The following is a 24,079-nucleotide window of genomic DNA, read 5'->3' on the forward strand; positions in this document are numbered from 1 at the left end:
TACTGCTGCAGCTGCTTTGAGATGTGTCTTGAAAATGCCACAATGCCCAGCCAAGACTGGGAGCCAAGAGCTCAGCAAAATGGCAGACTGGCCCCTAGGTCTTTCAGTGTGGCCCTTCTTCCTACTTCATCCAGCAAAGGTCTCCTTAAGCCTATGGGATTTCAGGCATCCTGTGTCCCTCACATGCCTGAACTCTTCTTGTGCTTAGATGTTCTTAACAACACTACAAAAGTTGTGACAAATGACATTTAACAGCTTCTAAGAGAAAAACAGGACTAGAGTCAGTTCTCAGTCTCTCAATGTCAATCTGTGAAAGTCAGCTGCCTGTGTATTCATTTAGTACACTGAGACTCCAGGGACAGGGCCACTGATTTAAGACCATTTTTAAATTTTATTTTATTTTCTGAACTTAAAATGTTTGCACAGGTGGGTTACATTAAGAAGATTTTTGACTTAACAACTTCACTTTTTGAGTTTTCTGTGAGACTTAAAAGTATATCTTAATACATCCCTGGGAGAAAATGCCCTATTTCAGAATTTGGAGCTTATCAAAATGTAACCTATGATCTTTACTGCATTTTGAATTGTCCAGGAAGGAAGATGTCTAGTTCCTCCTGTGTGTGTGTGTGGGGGGGGAAGTTTTTCAAGTTGAATTAATTATTTGTTGTCATGCTGTGAATAATAACTTGGCCACCCCTCACAATTCCAGCCTAATAGCGTTGATTCTGCAAGTTTGGGGGTTGTTGTAGGTTTGGGGGTGGTAGGGATAGGAGATTATACCCTGGATTACTCTGGTGGAGGAAGAGAAAGTTGTTTAGGTCACTAGCTAAATGTGTGATCTTAGGAAAGCCATTTCTTATTTATGGGATGAAGTGATCTGACCAGACCATTCTAAATTGCCTCCTGGTTCTAGCATTCCATGATCTAGAATATTCTAAAATGGATCTGAATCTCTTTTAAAATTCTGAGCCATATCACATACTTGCTCTGGGTCTTGCAGTTGATGAAGCTTTCTCTGCATCTAACCTACTGTTGATGAGGCTCTGATTAAAAAAAAATCACCAGGTCCTGAATCCATGTGAATTGCTGTTAGAATGTGGGAAACAACTAAGCTTTTGGTGAATATTCTATGGCTTTTTAGCTGTTCTCTGGCAAGGAAATTATGAAATATTAAGAATTAAACTGCAGCTGGAGGCCAGTGGTTCATGCCTATAATCCTAGCTACTCAGCAGGATGAGATGTGAGGATCGTGGTTGGAAGCCAGTCCCAGCAGGAAAGGCTGTAAAACTCCAATTCACCACCAAAAAGTTGGAAGTGGAGCTGTGGCTTATGTGGTGGAGCCCTAGCCTGAGCAAAAAATCTCAAGCCCCATGACTGACCCCAAAAGAAAAATTCAAATGCCCTCATGGGTTGCTGTAGTGATGTTTGTAGACTTCCATCTACCAGTGGAAGGTCAGTAACGTGCAGCGATGTTTGCTTTCAGTGGGACTTCTCCCTCCGCAGAACATACACATCTCTGATGAATGGTACACGAGATTCCGCGTGTCCTGGGACCCTTCACCTTCTCCAGTTCTTGGATATAAAATTGTGTATAAGCCAGTGGGTAAGGAAGCACATTTATTCTAGTAAAAATGCATAGCAAGTGCTTAGTATACAATGGTATTCTGTAGTGCATCCTCTAATGTAATGGATTCTACTATCACCATATCAAGTTCCTTCCCACTAAAAATAATGTTTCTGAAAACACCACCTTCAGTCAATAGCCTGAAGGATGCAGGTGAAGCTCTAATTAAATTTCATGATCACAAAGTGTGACCTGGACTATAAAATTGCACAAAGTGAAGCTAGTTGTGTGCATACTTGCTGTATCTGAGTACGATCATGAAATACTTTAATCAATATCAGGCCTCATAGTTTCCCCATGATAGCCATTTGTTATTCCATTGTGGGCACAGATGTTATGCATTTTAGTCTATTCCTAAGAGGTTTGCCTCCGACTTTTTACTGGTAGTTTCTTCTGAGTCAATGAACGTCACATGCATGAGGTGATTTTCTGTTTTTGTGTGCCCCATTTATGTGCTTATCAAAACCGGGAGAGACCTACTCTGGACCAGATTTTCTGGAGCATCATTTATGCACCCAGAAAGTGTGTGGACTAAATAAAAACATAGGAGAGAAACTAAAAGAAAGAAAATGTATAAGAAGTAAAGAACTAAAAAGGAAGAGAAGAGACCTTTAGAAACTGAGATGTATGGAATGGGGGTCTAAGATGGAAGTACTTAGATTGTCAATGAAGCAAAATAATTTTAACAGGGAACTTCTTCAATGTAGAGCTCTATGCTGGCCAAGTAGGGCTTAGAAGAGAGGCAAGTGAATGTTCATTAACTCTTTCGTGATTACAAATGTAACTGGATTCTCTTTACTGTGTTATGCTTTGAGGTTAAGAATGAAAGCCTGGTGCTTGTGGCTCATGCCTGTAATCCTAGCTACTAGGGAGACTGAATGGGAGAATCTTGGTTAGAGGTCAGCCTTGAAAGCAAAAACTCCTTTTCTGCCCATAGCTGGCACAGTCATTCTAAGAGAAATGGGAGGCCGAGATTGGGAGGATCATATTTCCAGGGCAGCCTGGGAAGCAATGTCTATGATCTTTCCTGTCAGTGGAGGGATGGAAGTTGGATATGGTGAAGCATGTCTGGTATCTGAGTGAATATGGGAAGTCTACAATAGGCAGATCACAGGCCAAGCCTATGCCTGGTGGGATGGAGGACCTCTCTCAAAGAAACCCAAACCCAAACCAGGGCTGGAGGAAGCAAAAGATAGAGGTCTGCTCTATTTGAAAGCCCAAACCAGGGCTGAAGTCATCAACCCAATTATGGAGCTAGAACAGATGTCGCATTGATCAGTGCCATGAAACTGGAGACTTGATTTGTATTTTCATCGGTAGAGTGTCTACCTAGCAAGCACAAGGCCCTGGGTTCAAATTGCAGTATTGCAAAAAAAAAAAAATAGAGTGGAGAAATCAGCCTTTGCTTAGTTTCATATTCGCTACAGAATGGGGCCTGTGCCGCAGTGAATGACTGAATGGGAGATTGTGGGGAGTAATGGCGTCCATCCTGCCGTTGGACTTCATGATCTGGAATTCATGAGGAGAGCAAGGGTCTGTGTCCTGTGTGGTTGTCATTTAAGGTTCCAATGAACCCATGGAAGCCTTTGTTGGAGAAGTGACCTCATACACCCTGCACAACCTCAACCCCAGCACCACCTATGATGTGAGTGTTTTCGCTCAGTACGACTCTGGACTCAGCGTTCCCCTGACGGATCAAGGCACTACATGTGAGTCATGCATCTGTGTGTGTGTGTGTGTGTGTGTGTGTGTGTGTGTGTGTGTGTGCGCGCGCGTGTGTGGTCTTCAGAAAATATCTAGTAAGAATCACTGTCTGTTTTAACTTTACTTTTTCTTCAGGAATGCATGTTTTCTCCAGTATTACTTAGGTCATTTTATGTCCAGTGAAACAAAATCCCTATTTAAATCCACAAGTAATGTCTGAATGGGACTGGTAGTGGTACAAGAAGACTGGCTTTCCCCAGATCCCAGTCCTGTGCCTTTACTTCCTCCCTGTGGGCTTGTCTTGCTTCCCATCCTACAGTCCACAAAGGCTGGTCCTCAGAGCTCCTCTGGAGCGAACCAGCCTGAGCAGGTTCTTCCCTGGGAAAGCTTGGTCTAAGGATTTGATAGCAATTAGTTAGGTGCATGGGTCTTCTGAAAGGAAATGTTTACAGAAGTTGAATGCATAAAAATGTACATAATGAAAAAAATGTACATAATGAAGAAGGGATGTCTATTTGGATCTTAAAAGATAAACCAACAGGGTGTTCATGGCTCATACCTGTAATCCTAGCGACTCAGGAAGCTGAGACCTGAATATCATGGTTTGAAGGCAGCCCAGGCAGAAAAGTCTGAGACTCTTTTTTTCCCCAATACAATTTTTTTTATTGTAAAGGTGATATACAGAGGGTTATAGTCACATAAGTAAGGTAATGACTACATTTATTTTTGAACAGTGTCACCCCTCCCGTGCTTTCTCCCACTTCCCCCCACTAGCACCCCAGCTCCCTTTCTCCCCAGGTTGTAAAGTTCATTTCCAATGCAGTGTCTGATGAGCATTGCTGTTGCATCGGTTTACTCTTTGCCCTGCTACTTCTGGGGTTCCCCTTCCCTTCTCCAAGTCAGATAAACTTATAAACTTTACCTCCAATGAGCCACCAAAAAGCTCCAAAAGTGGAGCTATGGCTCAAGTGGTAGAGCGCTTGCCTTGAGCAATAAAGCTCAAGGACAGTGCCCAGACCCTGAGTTCAAGCTCCAGGCCACACACACACACACACACACACACACACACACTCTTAATCTCTCTCTTTCACACACACACACACACACACACACACACACACACACACACACACACACAAGAAAACTTTTTTTTTTTTTTTTTTTTACAGAATTTGTCATTTTACCCATGAATGATCTATGCCATTAGTATTGTGGTACCACTTAGTTTTCTAATGATGTTCAAATATATACTTACCTAAGTTTATGGGTGGAATTTGAATTATTGAATCATTGATTTGGTCTAAAGATACATTTATTGTTGTTACTAAGTGTTTTGATAAGTATTTGAGGATGTAAAAGACATAGACTTTCAGAAAAAGAAGTTTCTTGTTATTTGCCATATGAGATGTTTGATATTCATTGATTTGAGGGATGGTGAAGATTTCCTTTCAGTGATGAAGAGAGTGGTCAGTTTTGACATGACTTATATATTTGACTTAGGTTTCAGATTTGTTTTCCAGCTTACAATAAAAGCTTGAAAATTGTCTTCTGATTCACAGTATGCCCTTTTGCCTTTATTCACCAAGTGAATCTCTTTCTTTCTTTCTCTTGTAGTATATTTAAATGTGACAGACCTGAAAACATACCAGGTTGGGTGGGACACGTTCTGTGTGAAATGGTCACCTCACCGGGCAGCTACCTCTTATAGGCTAAAACTAAGTCCTGCAGATGGTATGTATATACAAGAGAGTAAACGAAACTTCAGTAAATAGGACTTTATTTTGTTTATAAAAGACCTCTCAGCCGGGTGGCTCACACCTGTAATCCTAGCTACTCAAGAGGCTGAGATCTGAGGATTGCGGTTCACAGCCAACCCGGGCAGGAAAGTCTGTGAGACTCTTATCTCCAGTAAGTGGTGCTGTGGCTCAAGCAGTAGAACACTCACCTTGAGCTGAAGAGCTGAGGGATAGCACCCAAGCCCAGAGTTCAAGCTCCACAACTATCTTAAAAAAAAAAAAAACCCTCTCAAATGTCTTAAATTATAACAGATGTGAATGTGTGTGCTTTTTTCCTTTGCTATCATACCCAGGAACCAGAGGACAAGAAATCACCGTGCGTGGATCAGAAACGAGCCACTGCTTCACAGGCCTTTCACCAGAGGCGGAGTATGGCGTCACTGTGTTTGTGCAGACACCAAACCTGGAGGGGCCAGGCGTTCCTGTCAAAGAACATACCAGTATGTTTTGGAGTGATCAGGAAAGTCTCCATTCTCTTCTGAGGAGAATGTTCCATATATAGGAGGATGCTCTGTATATAGGAGGATGCTCTGTGTATAGGAGGATGCTCCATGTATAGGAGGATGGTCTGTGTATAGGAGGATGCTCCATGTATAGGAGGATGGTCTGTGTATAGGAGGATGTTCTATGTATAGGAGGATGGTCTGTGTATAGGAGCATGTATAGGAGGATGGTCTGTGTATAGGAGGATGTTCTGTGTATAGGAGGATGTTCTGTGTACAGGAGTATGTTCTGTGTATAGGAGGATGTTTTGTGTATAGGAGGATGTTTTGTGTATAGGCGCATGCTTCATGTATAGGAGGAGGATGTTCTGTGTATAGGAGAATGTTCTGTGTATAGGAGGATGCTCTGTGTATAGGAGGATGCTCTGTATATAGGAAGATGCTTCGTGTATAGGAGGATGCTCTGTATATAGGAAGATGCTTCGTGTATAGGAGGATGCTTCGTGTATAGGAGGAAGTTCCGTGTATAGGAGGATCCTCCATGTATAGGAGGATGGTCCGCGTATAGGAGGATGGTCCGCGTATAGGAGGATGGTCCGCGTATAGGAGGATGGTCCGTGTATAGGAGGATGGTCCGCGTATAGGAGGAAGTTCCGTGTATAGGAGGATGGGCCGTGTATAGGAGGATGGGCTGTGTATAGGAGGATGTTCCGTGTATGGGAGGATGTTCTGTGTATAGGAGGATGCTCTGTGTATAGGAGGATGTTCTGTGTATAGAAGGTTGTTTTGTGTATAGGAGGATGCTTCGTGTATAGGAGGATGTTCTGTGTATAGGAGGATGTTCCATGTATAGAAGGTTGTTTTGTGTATAGGAGGAAGCTTCATGTATAGGAGGATGGTCTGTGTATAGGAGGATGCTCTGTGTGTAGGAGGATGTTCTGTGTATAGGAGGATGGTCTGTGTATAGGAGGATTCTCTGTGTATAGGAGGATGCTCTGTGTATAGGAGGATGCTTTGTGTATAGGAGGATGCTCTGTGTATGGGAGGATGTTCTGTGTATAGGAGGATGTTCTGTGTATAGAAGGTTGTTTTGTGTATAGGAGGATGTTCTGTGTATAGGAGGATGTTCCGTGTATAGAAGGTTGTTTTGTGTATAGGAGGAAGCTTCATGTATAGGAGGATGGTCTGTGTATAGGAGGATGTTCTGTGTATAGGAGGATGCTCTGTGTGTAGGAGGATGTTCTGTGTATAGGAGGATGTTCTGTGTATAGGAGGATTCTCTGTGTATAGGAGGATGTTCTGTGTATAGGAGGATTCTCTGTGTATAGGAGGATGTTCTGTGTATAGGAGCATGTTCTGTGTGTAGGAGGATGCTTCATGTATAGGAGCATGTTCTGTGTATAGGAGGATGCTTCGTGTATAGGAGGGTGCTCCACATGTAGGAACACTCTATCTTATAGGTACAGGAAGTGCCTGTCCGGGTATTTCCCTTCAGTGGCAGCAATAATGATGATCCTGTGGCAGTTCTTGAAAGTGGAGCCTACAGCTGGTTTCAGGGTTTCAGGATCTTTTTTCTGCAGTCATTCCAGGCTGTCCTTGCTACAGAGCTGGTGCTCCTTTAAGAAAAGGGCTAACGGAGGAAGAGAGAGCTGTCGCTGACCATGAGAAGGTGAACCTCAGTTCACCTCAGTGACTTTTATTCATCTGCTCTCTCAAGGCTTTGCTTTCTCCTTTTGAATCTTTGCTTTTTGCAGCAGTAGAGGATATGAAAACCTACCAGTTCCAGATAGGGTTGACCCTGCTCTTTTGGTCAGTGCTATGGGTCTGGAGATTTTTCCTAAGACTTCATTTGTTATTGAGGACTTAAACTGTTCTTCAATTCAATTTCTGGGTTATGGAATGTGCTTCTGTTGTATTTTACTAATTATTCTTTTAACATTCTAGCTGTAAAGCCAACTGAAGCTCCCACGGAGCCACCCACACCACCTCCTCCTCCCACGATCCCACCAGCCCGAGATGGTAAGTGACCATGAAATCAATCCAATTGAGTTTTAAGCTTTTAGACTTAGCTGTGCTACACATGCGATCCTTTACAACCCTTTTGATTTATTTTTCCTGCTGCAGAGCATTTAGGTTGAAAGAAGACCAGAAACGTAGTCCGCTTTCCTAGGCGTTCTAATGTGAATAAGATCAGTTTATAAAGAACATCCCAAGTTCTATTTCTTCCACTTTTTACATTAAGATCTAGTGTATGTTCTATAGACACGGGGAGGCTATTTCTTTTTTTTTTTATTGTGAAAATACTGTACAGAGGGGTTACAATTACATGGGCAAGATAATGAGTACATTTCTTATCAAGCATTGTAGCCTCCTCCTTTGTTTCCCCTTCCCATCCCTTCCCATCCTCCCCCCACTTCCCACCCAAACCTCCTCCCCCCCCAAAGTTGTAAAGTTCGTTTTCGACATAACGACTTGTACATCTCATAGTTGTAATGGGTCCACCTGTATCCCTATTTAAACAATTTGTTGGGGAGGCTATTTCTTTATGCTGGCTACTGGAATCAGACTTTACATCTTTTGGGTTGTATTCGCAACCAAGTCCCTGAGGCCTTTAGCTTTGGACTTCCTGACTTGTGATCTGAGATGGCCTCTGGATTACATAAAACTAAAAAGAAAATTTCCATTTACTTAATTTTGAGATGGAATCATCAGTATAGTAAATAAGTGAAATGGTATGTTTTAAAACCAGTCTCTCTGTAACTAACTGAGGGCAATTTTTTAGTGTTCTATCAAATTATGTTTACAAAAAAACCCCAAAACTACTAGATCCCTCTACACAAACACTCTGTGTTTCAGATAGCATTTCAGAGTTTAGAGTCTAGAATCTAGACTCATTAAACCTGTTATATAAGTACATTAAAAAGTGTGCAACGTAATAGACTACAGTGTAAAACAATAATGACTTATTTTAGACTCTGAAAGAACTTCAGAATTCTTGGGTTAAAACCATATAATTTTTATTATAACATGTTAATCCTATTAAAAATAGGCTTTATTGAGCCAGGCACTGGCGGCTCATGCCTACTCAGGAGTCTGAGATCTGAGGATTACGGTTCAAATCCAATCTTGTCAGCAAAGTCCTTGAAACTAGTCTCTCCAACTAACCAGCAAAAGTCTGGAAGCGAAGCTGGGGTTTAAGTAGTAACATGGCAGCTTTGATCACAAAAGTTAAGGGACAGCATCTAGACCTTGAGTTTAAGCCCCAGTATTGGCACAAAGAAAATAGCCTTTACTTTCTAGAGCAGTCTGCAGCAATTGAGCAGAAAGGGTAGCAAGTTCCCATCTACCTGGGTCCCCATACCAGCTCCCTGAACACCCCAGATCAGACTGGTACCTTTGTAATAATGGAAGCATGTACATCGACACCTCATTACCACTTATGGTCTAGAGTATACATTAGGCTATCTTCTTAGAGTTATATATTTTGTATATTACGTTTTCATAAATGGAAGGTGTGTGTGTGTGTGTGTGTGTGTGTGTGTGTGTGTGTGTGTGTGTGTGTGTGTGTGTGTGTGCCAGTGCTAGGGCTTGAATTTAGGGCTTTGATCTCTTGCTTAGATTTTTCTCTCAAAGCCAGTTCTCGACCACTTGAGTCACATCTCCATGTCTGGCTTCATACTGATTAATTAGAGGAATTGTCTGCTTGGGCTGGCTTCCAGCTGTGATCCTCAGATTTCAGTCTCTAGAGCAGTGAGCCACTACTGCCAAATTAAAATTTTGTTAGCCTTAATTTTTCTTTGTAGCTTCTAATTCTAAAACAGTTAAAGGTATTTCTTTGGTTTATTACTCTATTTTCTTCTTTCCTTCCTCACATATGATGCTAGTGGCATGCATATATACATATATATGTGTATGTATGCACCAAGTCTTTGATAATTTTATTTAAAATAACAAATCCACTGATGATCCTCCTTCAGTTCAGAACATCTTTACTTTTTTTTTTCATTTGCATTGGCCTCATATATTGATTGAAGCAACTTGAAGCATTACATACGGGAAGAACCTGTTTTTGCATAGTGAATCTAAACAGAGTAATTCCAGAGTACGGATCAGGGATGGAATAAACCAGGGCTGTTCAAATTTCTTGTGTATTTGCATCATCTGTGCACCATTATTGCTGATTCTAACTTGGGAAGCTTGGGATCGGGCCTGAGACCCCAAGAGTGTCTGAGATCCTCTGGTCACAGGGCCACACTTTGAGCAATGAGGTGTTAACTGTATTTTTCAACGAGGCGATGTCATTTGAGTTGAAAGCATGCAGGAGATTTGAGAATGCTCCTGTTTTTGGTTTTTCCCAGTATGCAAAGGGGCCAAGGCTGATATTGTGTTCTTGACGGATGCCTCCTGGAGCATCGGGGATGACAATTTTAACAAAGTTGTCAAGTTCATCTTCAACACGGTGGGAGCCTTTGATGAAATCAGCCCTGCCGGAATTCAGGTGAGTGTCATTTGTCACACCAGTTGTGGCTCATTTGTAGTGATCTAGTATTTCCTTCTAACTTTGTTTTGAAATGTTTAGTGGGAAGTCATTTTTGTTATAAATCATGTTTTGACCTCCCAGTTTGTAAATTTATACATGAATTTTTTGAGGGCGGGGGGAGGGGGAAAGAATAGAGTGTGAATGATAAGTAGAAAATAAATACTCCTTTAGCTTTCCTGTTTGGTTAGATGAAAGTCCTGCTGGAGTATTTAGAGGATTCGAACTCCAGCTTCTTGAGTTAAACTTCCAACTATGGTGAATTTCCATGAAGAGTCATCCAAAGTTCCACGTATTAAATTATGATTGACATGCCTTGTAATGTGAGAAGAATAGAGTGACTGTGGGGGAGAATCTGCGGTTCACTCTGGTATTATATTGTACATATTATCCCAGCCAGAAGTGACCCAAAGGGTATGCCATTTGTTTATCTTAAATGATAGCTAGCAGTGACACTGCTGTAGAATCATTGCCAGTGAGCTGGTTTTCAGGAATTGGTCATTTCACCCTCACTTGCCTGTAAAGCTCAGGGTCCCGTTCTCCATTCCCCACATACCCAGAGTGCATGAGTGTTCACACCCAGTACCATTGAACTATTTTGGAAAGTCTCCCCAGACTCCTTTGAGAATTGGACTCAAGCTATTATTAGCTTTTTCGGGAGGCATTTCTGTAGCTTTCAAACCTACTAAAATTCTCACCCCTTCTGGAAAGGCTCCCTGCTGGCTTTAGGCTCCCGAATGAAGTGTTTTGTGTATGCCGTGGTTAGAGCAAATTCTATTTTGCATTATTGTTTCATAATGCCTTTATTCTGTCTAAATCACTGGCTAAATTTAAAAGTGAGAAATCTTCTTCTTCTTCTTTTTCTTCTTCCTCCTCCTCCTCCTCTTCTTCCTCCTCTTCTTCCTTTCCTTCTTCCTCTCCTCCTCCCCCCTCCTCCCCCTTCTCCTCCTCCCCTCCCCCTCCTCTTCCTTCTCTTCTTTCTCCACCACCTCCTCCTTCTCTTCCTTCTCCACCACCTCTTTATTCTCATCCTTCTCCTCTTTCTTCTTCTTCCTTCTCCTCTTCCGCTTTCTTCTCCTTTTCCTTCTCTTTCTCCTTCTCCTTCTTCCTCCTCTTTCTTCTTCTCCTGCTCTTTCATTCTCCTCCTCTTTCCCCTTCTCTTTCTCCTTCTTCTTCATCCTCTTTCTCCTCCTCCCCCTCCTTTTTTCCTCCTTCTCCTTCTCCTTCTTTTCTTCTGTCCTGAGGTGCACTGTCCTTAAGATTTTTTTGTTCAAGACTGGCTTTTTACTACTTGAGCCACAGCTCCATTTTTGCCTTTTGGTGATTAAAAAGATAAGACTTTCCCTGACTCTACTGCCCAGGCTGGCTTCAAGCCATGATTGGTTTGGCATGTTCTTTAAAAACCCTATTTTTTCTTCTCTGTCCATTTTACAGAATTTTCTTTATTTTGGCAATTTGTATTGTGGCATCTTAGAGACATTGTTAAAAATGAAAAGATTTTGAAATAGATGCATTTCATAATCAACCACATCTGTCTATGACATTGTATTCTGTGGAATACTGTAAGTTTAAAATTCCTCAATAATTATGTGGATATTATTTTAGTCCAAGAAGAGTGAAAAAGTCTGGTTTAATAGCATAAATTTGATGTGTCAACACTTAAGCTGTTTTTTCTATCCTTCTTAGACATTAGGGTTTCTAATAAAAATAGTTATTGTCCTTGAATAACTTCAGTGACTTTGTATTCATGATTTTTAGTCTTTGACACATCCTTAGAAGGTAAACGTAATTATCTCAACTTCACTGGTAAGGAAACTACAGCCCAGAGAAGCAGGAAATTAACCTAGTGGCACATAGCTAGCTATTTGTTCAGAAAGAATGGATTGGAGGCCAATCAGTCATAACTACAGAACCTTCTCTCGCTCCACTGTCACATTGTCACTAAGTTTGTCAAGAGTTTAGATTATTATTATACAAGCAACTTTTTATGGTGCTGGTATTGGGGCTTGAATTCTGGGCCGTTTGTTCTGTTTTTGCTTTTATACTCCAGGCTGATACTTTGTTACTTGAGCCATACTCCAGTCTAGCTTTTTGCTGGTCAATTATGAGTTTCATGTACTTTTCTGCCTAGGCTAGATTTGAGCCAAGATCCTTAGATCTCAGTTTATTGAGCAGCCAGGAGAACAGCTGTGAACCACTGTTGCCAGGCTGCAACATTTTTATCTATGGAAGCTGAATATTATCAATGGGAAGGAGAAGTTGGCGGAGAACCAATGGTCCAACAAAATTCACAATGATGTGGTTTCATTTCTAATGCTGTGATTTACTCATCTCTTCCTACCCCTTAGAGAAAGGCACAGAGGGATATAGCCTATGCAAACTGGAAAATGCTTCTACCACAGTATCATTGGTAGCTGTCATTTAAGACAAACAAATGAAATCCCCTTTGGATCACTAATGGACATTCTTCTGGTTGGACTGCTTGGGAATTAGAGAGTTTAATGAGGCCTCCATGGTCAGTGGGAGGGTCACATTATAAAGAGCATATCCCATCCAGTCATCTCCATTCCTATCTACAGTAGAGGAACAACTCACCTCCATTTCCTTTCAGGTGTCATTTGTGCAGTACAGTGATGAGGTGAAGTCCGAGTTCAAGCTGAACACCTACAATGACAAGGCCCTAGCTCTCGGGGCCCTGCAGAATATTAGATACAGAGGAGGAAACACAAGGACAGGTATGGCTCCTCCGTGTCCAGAGCAGTCGGGGTGGTAGAATGCAGCACCGTCACTTGGGCGTGGTTGATGGCACTCGGGCAGTTTTCCTTGATGTGTTTCTTGGCACTCCATAGGCAAGGCTCTCACATTTATTAAGGAGAAAGTCTTGACGTGGGAGAGCGGCATGAGGAAGAATGTCCCCAAGGTGCTTGTCGTGGTTACCGATGGCCGCTCACAGGATGAGGTCAAGAAGGCGGCCTTCATCATTCAGCAGTCAGGTAAGCTCAGCCTGGGATACACTGCATTCGGGATGCTGAGTTTCACAGAACAAAGCAAAACAAGCCCCAAACCCAAACTGTGGGTTTAACAAGCATTATTTCTCTTTCACTGTGTACTCTAGAATCCCATCATGTGAGTTTGTGTTTAATGAAGGAAGAGTTGGCTACATTCCTCAAAAAATGACTCAGTGTATTCTTTGTAGAAGATAAATTCAAGGACTTGCAAGAGTAAAGTGAATTTCCCCATAGTGGCTAGACAGCTATAGATATTTGCCAACGTCAAGGAGGAATCTTAGATTGGGCTTCCATCAGACAGGAAATGAATCCAGGCATGGGTTCCTGTGCAGGGAAATATGAATGATGCCTCCGGGGCTCTAGCTCATCCATTCACATGTAGGCCTAATGCAGCGTGCCAAAGAGTACTCTGCAAACAATGAGTCTCTGGTCCCAGAGAGAGGTCTCTGGAATAGAACCTGCCAATCAAGCATCCCGAGAGCCCCTTAGTAACACTGCTATTTGGATTTGTTATTTAAGATTATTGGAAATAAAACTGTCTGGTCAGTAGGTGCATGAACATCTTCCCTCCTCTGCTTGTCCAAAACATGTTGCGTAAAGAATGCTGGGATAGAAATGATTTGATATAATAAATTCTAGGGTGCTTAGTTACATGAAAATTGTTATCTGCATATATGTATATGTATATGTATGTTATCTGCATACATATATACATATATTTTTTCCTTTGGCTGAAATTACTAGTCATAATTTCTGCTAGTTCAGGCAGTCTTCTCTAAGTGGAGCTTATTCTTGTCTCCAATCAACTAACAAAAAGCCAGAAGTGGAGCTGTGGCTCCAAGTGGTGGAGCACTAGCCTTGAGTACAAACACTACGGGACAGTGTCTAGACTTAAAGTTCAAGCCCCAGAACTGACACAAAAAAAGAAAAGAAAAGGAAAAAAAAGGCCCATTTTTATTAGATTGTGCACTGTGAGCAGATTTCTGTATATTTGTATATTTTGGACCCTTAACTTAAACTTGTGGTTATGAATGCTTTCTTTCATACACATACATAATTACAAATCATATCTCTAGCCTTACATAGACTCTGCTAACTTAAGCTTTTGGTATAAAAATTTTCAGAGCAAAATTTATATTAAGCTAAATAGAGGACTGTTTAATGCCAGTGGAAGTTATAGTTTCCATTCTGATGGTGATCAAAGTCCTGGCCTTGAGTCTGAGTTTGATGAGAAAAACCAATTTGGAAAGTTCACATTCAAGCTGGGCACTGGTGGCTTACACCTGGCATCCTAGCTACTCAGGAGCCTGAGGCTCATGGTTCAAAGCCAGCCCTCTCAGAAAAGTTCATGACACTTTTTTTTGTTGGTCATGGGGCTTGAACTCAAGGTGAGCGGTCTACCACTTGAGCCATAGCACCACTTCCGGTTTTCTAGTGGCTTTTTGGAAACTCTCACAGACTTTCCTGACCAGGCTGGCTTTGAACTGCGATCCTCAGATCTCAGCTTTCTGAAGTAGCAAGGATTACAGGCATGAGCCACTGGCTCCCAGCAATGACACTTTTATCTCTGATTAATCAGGGGAAAAAAAGCTAGAAGTGGAGATGTGGCTCAAGAGATAGTCAGCTTGACTGAAAAAGCAGAAGGATAGCACCCAGAACCTGAGCTCAAGCCTCAGGACTGGCCTGAATAAACAAACAAACAAACAAATGAATAAATACAATTCAAAACAGCTCATTCTTTGTTTTGGACTCTCGTAAGCTTAAGCTTTGTTTGTCATCTGAGAGAGCTGCTCAGCTGTGTATTAAGATTGTGGATTTATGGAAAACAGTATGTATCAATCACAGTCTTTGTGCTATAAAATGCTTCATCTTTTAATTATTAGAACTTTATTTTAGTATATCCAGTGCATTTAATTTTATAAACTAGAAAATTGGATGACTGGGTGAAAAGGACATATTCACTAAAAAGTACATTTTTATTCACTAAAGGTAATTCAGGCAGAATAAAAAGATGGGCGTACACAAGCAGAGAAAATAGAGCATTACTTCTGATTAGATTTTATTTGGGGTTGGGTGTGGTGGCCCACACCTGTTATCTTAGCTACCCGGGAGGCTGAGTTCCAAAGGAACGTAGTTGGAGGCCAATGCTGGCAAAAAAAAAAATATGTGCAAGACTCCATCTCAATCAATAAAAAGCTGGGGTAGAACTAGAGTATGGCTCAAGTGGTGGAGCACCAGCTGTGAGTGACAAAAGGCAACAAAAGCAAGAGTTCTTGAATTCAAGCCCTAGCAATGGCTAAATAAATGAAAAAGAAAGCTAGGTTAGGTAGTACATGCTTTTCATTCCAGCCACTCTGAAGTCTAAAATAAATAAGACCACAGCCCATGCCATCCTGGGTAAAAAGCAAGGCCCTATTGAAAAAAAAATATTGGATGCCAAAAAGGGCTGGGTGCCTGGCTCATACAGTAGAGCACCTCCCTGGAAAGTGTGAGGCCCTGAAGTCAAAGCCTAACGCCGCCAGCAAAAGTAATAATTTACTTTGACTTGTTGAATCAATAAAGGGCAGGAGAAGGACATGTGACTCACAGTGTAAACAACCACTTTGCAGGGTTCAGTGTCTTTGTGGTCGGTGTGGCCGACGTGGATTACAACGAACTTGCCAACATTGCCAGCAAGCCAAGTGAACGACACGTGTTCATTGTGGATGACTTTGAGTCTTTTGAAAAGATTGAAGATAACCTTATTACGTTTGTTTGTGAGACTGCCACTTCAAGTAAGTCCTGGCCATCGACCCATAGTCTCTCTGGCCTTGAAAACTGACAATGTATAGACAATTATTTGTTCTACAGGGGATCAAATCTGGTGTATAAATAGGTCTTGAGAAAGCACATGAAAATATTGATGGATCATGCTTGTCATAAGTCTACTACTTTTTTCCTTGTGTGGAAATAAAAGCATTTTAATCCATTCCTTTGTTAACAATCCCAGTGCCTGTGACACTTGGGTAAACCATTCTTCAGCTCAGAATATGGAAAACAGCTCAGTATATGGAAACAGTTCCTATTAATAATCTATTGGTATTTATTCCATTAACATTCCTGTTTCATGAGAGCCATGGAAACGCTGCTAGGTGCATGTATCTCCAATAGAAATTCAGTGGATTCTCATTGGCTAGTGCGGGCTTAGAATCTTCTTATGCCAAGACTTCAAGTTCGTATTTTAATCTTCAGTGAGGATGAGCTCAAGATAGTCTGACAAGTTATCTCCTTCCTCATCTGTTGATGACAATAACTTTGGGGTGTTAACTAATGGACACAGCGAAGAGTGTGTATGCTCCTAATCCTAGGCAGGGCTATGTTTCATAAGTATGGTGTTTCCACTGATTAACCATTATATTAAAAATTCAGCCAGCCAGTGATGGCTCACACCTGTAACCCTAGCTATTCAGGAGGTTGAGATCTGATGATCTTGGTTCAAAGACAGCCCGGGCAGCAAAACCCTGGTGACCTGCATAATTTCTCCCCCCTACCTTAAAGCCTACCAGAAATAACTGAGAACAGATTCAGTCAGTTAAGACAATTTAATGTTTCATGAGTTGAGATACAGCATGTCTATCACTTCACTACTTCCCGTTCTGACGTGTTTGCATATCGAATTGGCGAAGCCTTCTTACAGTCCACTCTCGGTTGCAGGTTGCCCTCTCATTTATTTGGATGGCTACACTTCACCAGGTAAGCATTTGGATCCTTGAGCTCCTTTATTTTTAGACGTCAAGAATCAAAGAATTCCCATGTAGTCAGGTGAACTATTTTCTTCTCTGATCTAAAGGTTTTAAGATGCTTGAAGCATACAATCTGACTGAAAAGAATTTTGCTTCGGTGCAAGGAGTCTCTTTAGAATCAGGATCATTTCCCAGTCACTCAGCTTACAGGCTGCAGAAGAATGCCTTCATCAGTCAGCCGACTGCGTAAGTGTGAACACTTCCTGCCTCACACTGCTCCTTCCCTTCCCTGTTCACACCGTTGTTTGTTATAATGGGCAAGAGATCCTAAGGAGTTTGCTGGTTGCCTGGACTCAGGGAACTCTGCAATGGTCAGTCGATGCCTTATGGGCAAGCTAGTTAGATTTCCTTAAGTACAGTCACACTCATGACCCTCTTCTGGTTATGTGGCCTTCGCTATGCAGGAAACTAGGCTCCAAGCTTTGGTATTTGCAGAGTGCGGGACCTCAGCCTGTTACTGCAGTAGGGTGCATGGATTCTAGACCCTTCTGAATGGCAGGCTGGGGGGGGGTGTGTCATTGTGCTTTTCCCAAGGGAGCTTGTTCAAACAGAAAGGCAGCTTCTTATTTTGAAAATGTTCTGCTGTGGAACAGAAAGCCTGGATGGGAGGAAGGGAATGAGGGGAGCAGGTATACTCTTGTGCGTTTCTGACATGAAGGAAGCAAAGGGCTTCCACGGTGTTGCTTATTTGTGGCCAGGCTGTGGTTAGATGTTACTGGCTTGATCCTCCGGCATTCTATTGGGGAAGCTCTTGATGTTGTTATTTGACTGCAGGAAAGTTTGCACCTGGGTACGGTAACAGAAGTATGTATTTCTTATTCATTGAAATGAAAACTATTATGGTGGAAAAACATGTGTTTGGCAACTTAGGCAGAGAAAAGAACTAGAAGAAATCAACTTAGGACAGGGTCAGAAAATAATGTTTGAAATTTGAAGTGCGCCAGAAAAGTGAATGGAAAATTCAGACAGAAACCAAAGCTAATCTGTTTTAAGGAGGTACAGATTGGATTGGACTCTGACCACATTGTATGTTTCTCCCTCTTTTTTGCTTAGCCATGGTGGTTCAGCGTGCTGGATCTTTCTGGGTACCTCAATACGCAGTACTTAGCTGTTTCAACTACCTCAGGATATGATTCTTACATTTTAAATTATGAAAGATTATTATCGACACAAGAAGCATAAATTTGGGCTGGGCTTTTGCCTCACGCCTATAATCCTAGCTACCCGGGAGGCTGAGGTTGGGAGGATCGAGATTTGAGGCCAGCCTGGGTGAAAACTCCTTGAAGATTCTCAGCCAGTAATAAGCTATGTGTGGTGGTGTGAGCCTGTCTTTACAGCTGCATTGGATCATGGTCCAGGTTGATCTGGCCAAAAAACAAGACCCTATTCAAAGAGTACCTGCAGTAAAAAGGGCTGAGGGTATGACTCAGAAACTAGAATGCTTGCCCAGCAAGTGAAAGGCCTGAGTTATAAAAACCTCAGAACTGCCAAAAGAAAAAAATAATAGGGCCTCATACAAAAATAAATCAGAACTTCAGCCGGTAGGAAAGAAGCTTAAATATAATTGAATTATTATTATTATTTTACAAGCTTCAGTTAATTGGGGAAAAAGTCAAAATGGGCTAGGTAGGAGATGAGATCATATGGAGAAAATATTTTTAATATGGGGCATTATAAAGATAGTTCTTGAATACCCAGAGCATATGGGTGAAGAAGGAAGGCTGCATTCCGTCCAAACAGTCCTAGAGGTGTGGTACTGGGGCCTCCAGATGCAGGAGGACTGTGCCAGGGTTCAGAGAAATAGCTTTGTTTCTGTCCAAGAGTTGACTATGCCCTTTTCCTCCTTTCAGGAAGGAAGTGCCATCTGGTCTCTAATAGAGAAACAATCATTCTGCTTTAAAGATGCTTCCCAGAACAACGACTAGTTCTATTTTCCTATGTGTACATTGAATATTGTGACTGTATTCTCTCACCCATCCTCTTTTCATTTTGAAATTGGTTCTTTTTGGGGGACTATGTCATATTCTTGAGGCAATTTATTTGATTTCTAAGGGAGGACTTAAAACCTATCTGTGGTAAGGAGAAAGATCAAAACTTCACATCATGGGAAATGAAATATATCCAGTAAGCTTCATTTTCTTCTCACAATATCTACAGTTGTAATGTTGACAGCCACCATTATTTTATAATTCTCTGTATACCCATAAGAACTTAATTATTAACAGCAAAAAAACTGTTTGGTAATCTCCCAGGCATTTGTGGATTTATCAAATTACAAGTAATCAATTACTACTGATATAACAGGCCTTAGTGTTTGTTCTTTTTTGTTGTTGTTGTCAATACTGGGGCTTGTGAGAGGGCTTTGCACTCTCACTTGTTTTTCTTGCTTAAGGATGGGACTCTACCACTTGAGCCATACCTTCTCTTCAGGCTTTTTGGTGGTTAATTGGAGATAAGATGCACTTTACTACTTGGACTGGCTTTGAACCACTATTCTTAGGTCTCAGGCTCCTGAGTAGCTAGGATTACAGGTATGAGCCATCAGTGCCTCACTAATGTTCGTTCTTTTGATGTGTTCCTAAATTATTTTCTTTCTGCTATAGAGCAGAAGATGATAAATAACATTACTACTAACCACATTGACATCTGTTCTAAAGATGTAAAATGCTCTCTGTTTCTCATGAATGATCTTATGTATTTATTTGGTTTTATCCAACAGAGAATTACATCCAAATGGCCTCCCACCTTCATACACGATTATACTGTTGTTCAGACTTCTTCCAGAAACTCCAAATGACCCTTTTGCAATTTGGCAAATTACAGACAGAGACTACAAACCACAAGTCGGAGTGATTGCAGATCGTAAGGATTTTGATCCTATTTTAAAGCCTATGCATCCATAATTTTCATTCTCTTTCTCTTTAAGAACCTTATGATTGTATGCATATAAATGTATATATAAAACTTTAAACTTAAGTTCTAGTAAGCTATGTTACTTGTATACAAAGCAGCATGTTTATAAACATGAAAAGCATTCATGTTTATCATAGATGTGACAAACTGATACATATACATATATTCATGCATATGCATACATGTATGTATACATATATATGGGTATATGTATACATATATACACATATATGCATATGTACACACACATATATGTGTCTATTTACATAGTAGATGCTTTGATGTCTGAACTTTTTCAATTGTAAATACTCAGGTTACATTTTAGCACAACTAAAATTACTGACTTTTTAAGAACTCTTTCCAACAAAAGTGATTGTTAATACTTTCAATAAGATATATACCAGGATGTGACTTAATAATTATGCTTTTATGTTATTGCAGCTTCTAGCAAGACTTTGTCATTCTTTAATAAAGATACAAGAGGTGAAGTGCAAACAGTTACATTTGACACCGATGAAGTAAAGACATTGTTTTATGGAAGCTTTCATAAGGTAAAAACCTAAGATTATGTGAGTCTTATTTCTAGAAGAGAGAATAGGACTTGAAACCTAAGACTGACTTTTTTATTATTTATTAAAATGTCATGTTACATAGAAGACTAGCTATGTTAATTAAAAATAATATCTTAGATGATTTGATAACTTCCAAGATGAATATTTAAAATAAAACTGATTATTTTTTACTATCAGGAGATAACTTCTATTAACATTTTGGTGTATTTTAATAATTATATCTTGGTTATCTTAACTTTTTGTATGTTAACACCCAGTGGAGAGCAGAAAATTTCAGGTTTTTAAAGGATTATCAGTTAACTGACAATGAAAATACTGAATTCTGAAGTATTGGAAAAAATAGACTTTGAAACAATATTTCTCCATGTACTGGAATATGTTAACATGAGTAATTGTATACATCTTATAAAACTTCTCCAAGTATGATACTCAGAAATATTGGCTTCCATATTTAACAAAAAATATTTACAGTTTGATGTAATTCTCAAGTAAAAATTTAAGAATTGTCCTCTATTGAGTAGGTTCAGCAAATATTTCCTTATTTCCTTCCTCCTTCCCTCCTTTCCTTCCCTCCCTCCCTTCCCTCCTTCCCTGTCTTCCTTCCTTCCTTCCTTCCTTCCTTTCCTCCTTCCTTCCCTCCCTTCTTCCCTCCCTTCTTTCCTTCCTTCCTTCCTTCCTTCCTTCCTTCCTTCCTTCCTTCCTTCCTTCCTTCCTTCCTTCCTTCCTTCCTTCCTTCCTTCCTTCTTTCCTTCCTTCCTTCCTTCCTTCCCTCCTTCCTTCCCTTCTTCTCTTCACCCCTCCTCCCTTCCTCTGCTTCTCCTCTTCTTCCATTTTCATACTAGGGTTTCATCTCAGGACTCTGCTTGATAGGCAGGCACTCTTCTACTGAGCCTCATATCCAGACCTTTCTTTGTACTGATTATTTTGAGACAAAGTCTTGGTGTTTTTTTTCTTCACTTGGGCAATGCCTGGACCCTGATCCTCCTATTTGATGCTTCCCATTGTAGTTGGGATGATAGACACGTGCTACCACAGTCAATGTTTTCTGCTGAGATTCAGTCTCCTGATATTTTTGCCCAGGCAGGCCTGAAACCATAACCCTCCCTATCTTAATCTCCTTTGTAGCTGGTATTATAGGCACATGCCATCACATCTAGCTATTGTTTTAGAAGAGAATGTGAAAATCTTTTGCCCAGTTTGGCCTCACATGATGATCCTTCCCATCTCAGCCTCCCAAGTAAGACTCTAGGCATGAGCCACTGAGTCCAGCTATCTAGAATGTTTTTTCTAGTCATGAATCAGAGTCTTCACATGGGTGCTAAAAGACTCTCCTCATACATGTAGCTCAGAGAAGCTTCAGTTTGTATATGGGAGGTAACTAAAAATGAGACAACAACAATAAAAAGAAAAGAAAACAATAAAGCTAACAATAAAGACAACTCTAAAATCTTAAGTACTATCATGAACCTACTTAAAAATTTTACAGATTTTATAAAATAGGTTTCTCTTTGGTAAAGCAAATTATGGCCTGGAGAATGTTATTGTTCTTATCCAATAACAAATATTGATTCTGGCCAAGTTTTCATTGATTTTTTTTTTTTTTTGGTGTTAGGGGGTCCCGTTGATTTACATGTACTGAACATGTTCATGAAGCATGCTAAGAAAGACTCATACTGAAAATACTGAAAATCTAACCTGCTGCAGACCAATAATAACCAGTAGTAGTTATTTAGAAAATTTTAATTTCCAGTTATTTGGAAATTTCTAAATGCTTCACGCATTACCAGTTGCTGTTAGCTCGTGTCTACAATTGTAGCTACTTGGGAGACTGAGGCTCTTATTTCTACTTGAGCAGCCGAAAACTAGAAGTACAGGTATAGATCACTAAACCTTGAACAGAAAAAGCCAAGAGAGTGCAAGGCTCTGAATTTAGGCTTTACACACACACACATGCCCACTCTCACGTGCACACATACAGTATGCATATGTAGATTTTTCAGAAATCTGTAGTGCTATCACTAATTATTGCAAATCAGGATTTTTTTTTGTCAGTCATGGGGCTTGAACTCTGGGCCTGGCACTATCCCTGCACTCTTCAGCTCAAGGCGAGCACTCTACCACTTGAGCCATGGTGCCACTTCTGTTTTTTTAGTGGATTATTGGAGATAAGAGTCTCATGGACTTTCTTGCCTGGGCTGGCTTTGAACCGTGATCCTCAGATCTCAGCTTCCTGAGTAGCTAGGATTACAGGCGTGAGCTACCAGCTCCCGGCTCAAATCAGGAATTTTTTTACATTACCTTCTTTGTGTGGTTTGTCTTCTTTGGATTTTACATAATGCCCTTTTTCCTTCTCATTAACTCCGCCTTGGCTCTCCCAATCTCTACTTTCTCCTTTCAGGAGATACTTTCTTTTTTTCTTTTTTCTTTTTTGGGTCTGGTTGTGGGGTCTGAACTCTTGGCCTGGCACTGTCCCTCAGCTCTTCAGCTCAAGGCTAGCACTCTACCACTTGAGCCACAGCGCCACTTCTGGCTTTTTTTCTTTTTGCTTATGTGGTGCTGAGGAATCGAACCCAGGGCCTCAGGCATGCAAGGCAAGCACTCTACCACTGAGCTATTTTCCCAGCCCCGGGAGATACTTTCTATGGTTAGCAATGAATCGTAAGTGCAGTTGGAAGAGTTGTCATACAAATTTATATGGTTTTTATTTTGAAATAACTTTTTGTGGATATTGTGGCTTTTTATATACTTTGTGTATATTTGTGTCTATGGGTGTTTACACATGAATTGATAGAAAAATTCTAATTCTTCTTAAGGCAATAAACATCCTGTGAATGCTTATATGATATACTTTTTGAGTTCAATATTATTTGATTACCTTGGGGGCACTTAAACTTCAGCTATGTGCCACTTGTAATTGCTTTTATAAGCAATTACAATTCATGTTTATTGCAGATGTGATAAAAAGATACTTCTGTGATAAACTAGTATTTCCATGTAGGAAAATACTTAGTTTACAAATAAAAATTTCAAAATTTGTTTTTATGCTCCTTGACTCAGAGCTCTTAGGAACACTTTTGTTCTTTTTAACTTTCAGCCAAACTTGAAAGTAATTATCAAGAGCTTATTGCAGTAGTTGTACAGTGCTAGTAGCATAAAACAATTACCCACTTCTTTACAATGCCAAAATACGAACACTTTATTAACAATCTGTGTTAATAGGTTTGGTAGTATCAATTTTATTAATTTTTCAGAGTTGAATCTCTGGTGAAGACATGATAGATGTAAACTATTTTATGCTTTTATGTGTTGTGTAGGTGAGTTTTGGCTACAATTGAGAATAATAAACTATAATTTGAAATTAGCAAACTCAGTTTGAGGCATCTGAATCTCTTGTTTACTGAGTATGATCTATTACTGCTACTTGGATAGCTTACAGTGATTTTATCTCCTTCATTCTCTCTGGTAATCTCAGAGAGTCAACGGGGTGGGAAAATGAGACAGTGTGTACTGACAGGTAATGGATGGTGAAGCATAGAGCCTGGTGTGGCTTGTAGATGTTCACATTGGTAATAAATGACAGCAGTGACATTGTCACCTGAGTCTTAGTTTGTTGGTCTGGGATGAGAATGTCTTATGAAACGAATTTTAAAAACTCTTGTGATCTGAGCACTGGTGGCTCATGCTTGTCAACCTGTAATGC

The 24,079-nt window shown here is 40.5% G+C and overlaps 1 protein-coding gene across 1 annotated transcript in view; it reads left to right on the forward strand.

Annotated features, from left to right (window-relative positions):
• The window catches only part of Col12a1 (collagen type XII alpha 1 chain), a 128,651-nt gene that overhangs the window by 79,525 nt on the left and 25,047 nt on the right, over positions 1-24,079 (forward strand). The window contains exons 38-50 of the mRNA XM_042687119.1: positions 1,484-1,603; positions 3,187-3,333; positions 4,943-5,059; positions 5,418-5,564; positions 7,512-7,586; positions 9,926-10,065; positions 12,716-12,839; positions 12,954-13,097; positions 15,722-15,886; positions 16,806-16,844; positions 16,942-17,080; positions 19,614-19,756; positions 20,249-20,358. Of these exons, the coding sequence (XP_042543053.1) occupies positions 1,484-1,603; positions 3,187-3,333; positions 4,943-5,059; positions 5,418-5,564; positions 7,512-7,586; positions 9,926-10,065; positions 12,716-12,839; positions 12,954-13,097; positions 15,722-15,886; positions 16,806-16,844; positions 16,942-17,080; positions 19,614-19,756; positions 20,249-20,358 (1,610 nt within the window). The remainder of the gene's footprint in view (positions 1-1,483; positions 1,604-3,186; positions 3,334-4,942; positions 5,060-5,417; positions 5,565-7,511; positions 7,587-9,925; positions 10,066-12,715; positions 12,840-12,953; positions 13,098-15,721; positions 15,887-16,805; positions 16,845-16,941; positions 17,081-19,613; positions 19,757-20,248; positions 20,359-24,079) is intronic.

This window comes from Dipodomys spectabilis, unplaced genomic scaffold (assembly GCF_019054845.1).
Source record: "Dipodomys spectabilis isolate Male_0828 unplaced genomic scaffold, ASM1905484v1 ptg000102l, whole genome shotgun sequence".
Classification (NCBI taxonomy): Eukaryota; Metazoa; Chordata; class Mammalia; order Rodentia; family Heteromyidae; genus Dipodomys; species Dipodomys spectabilis.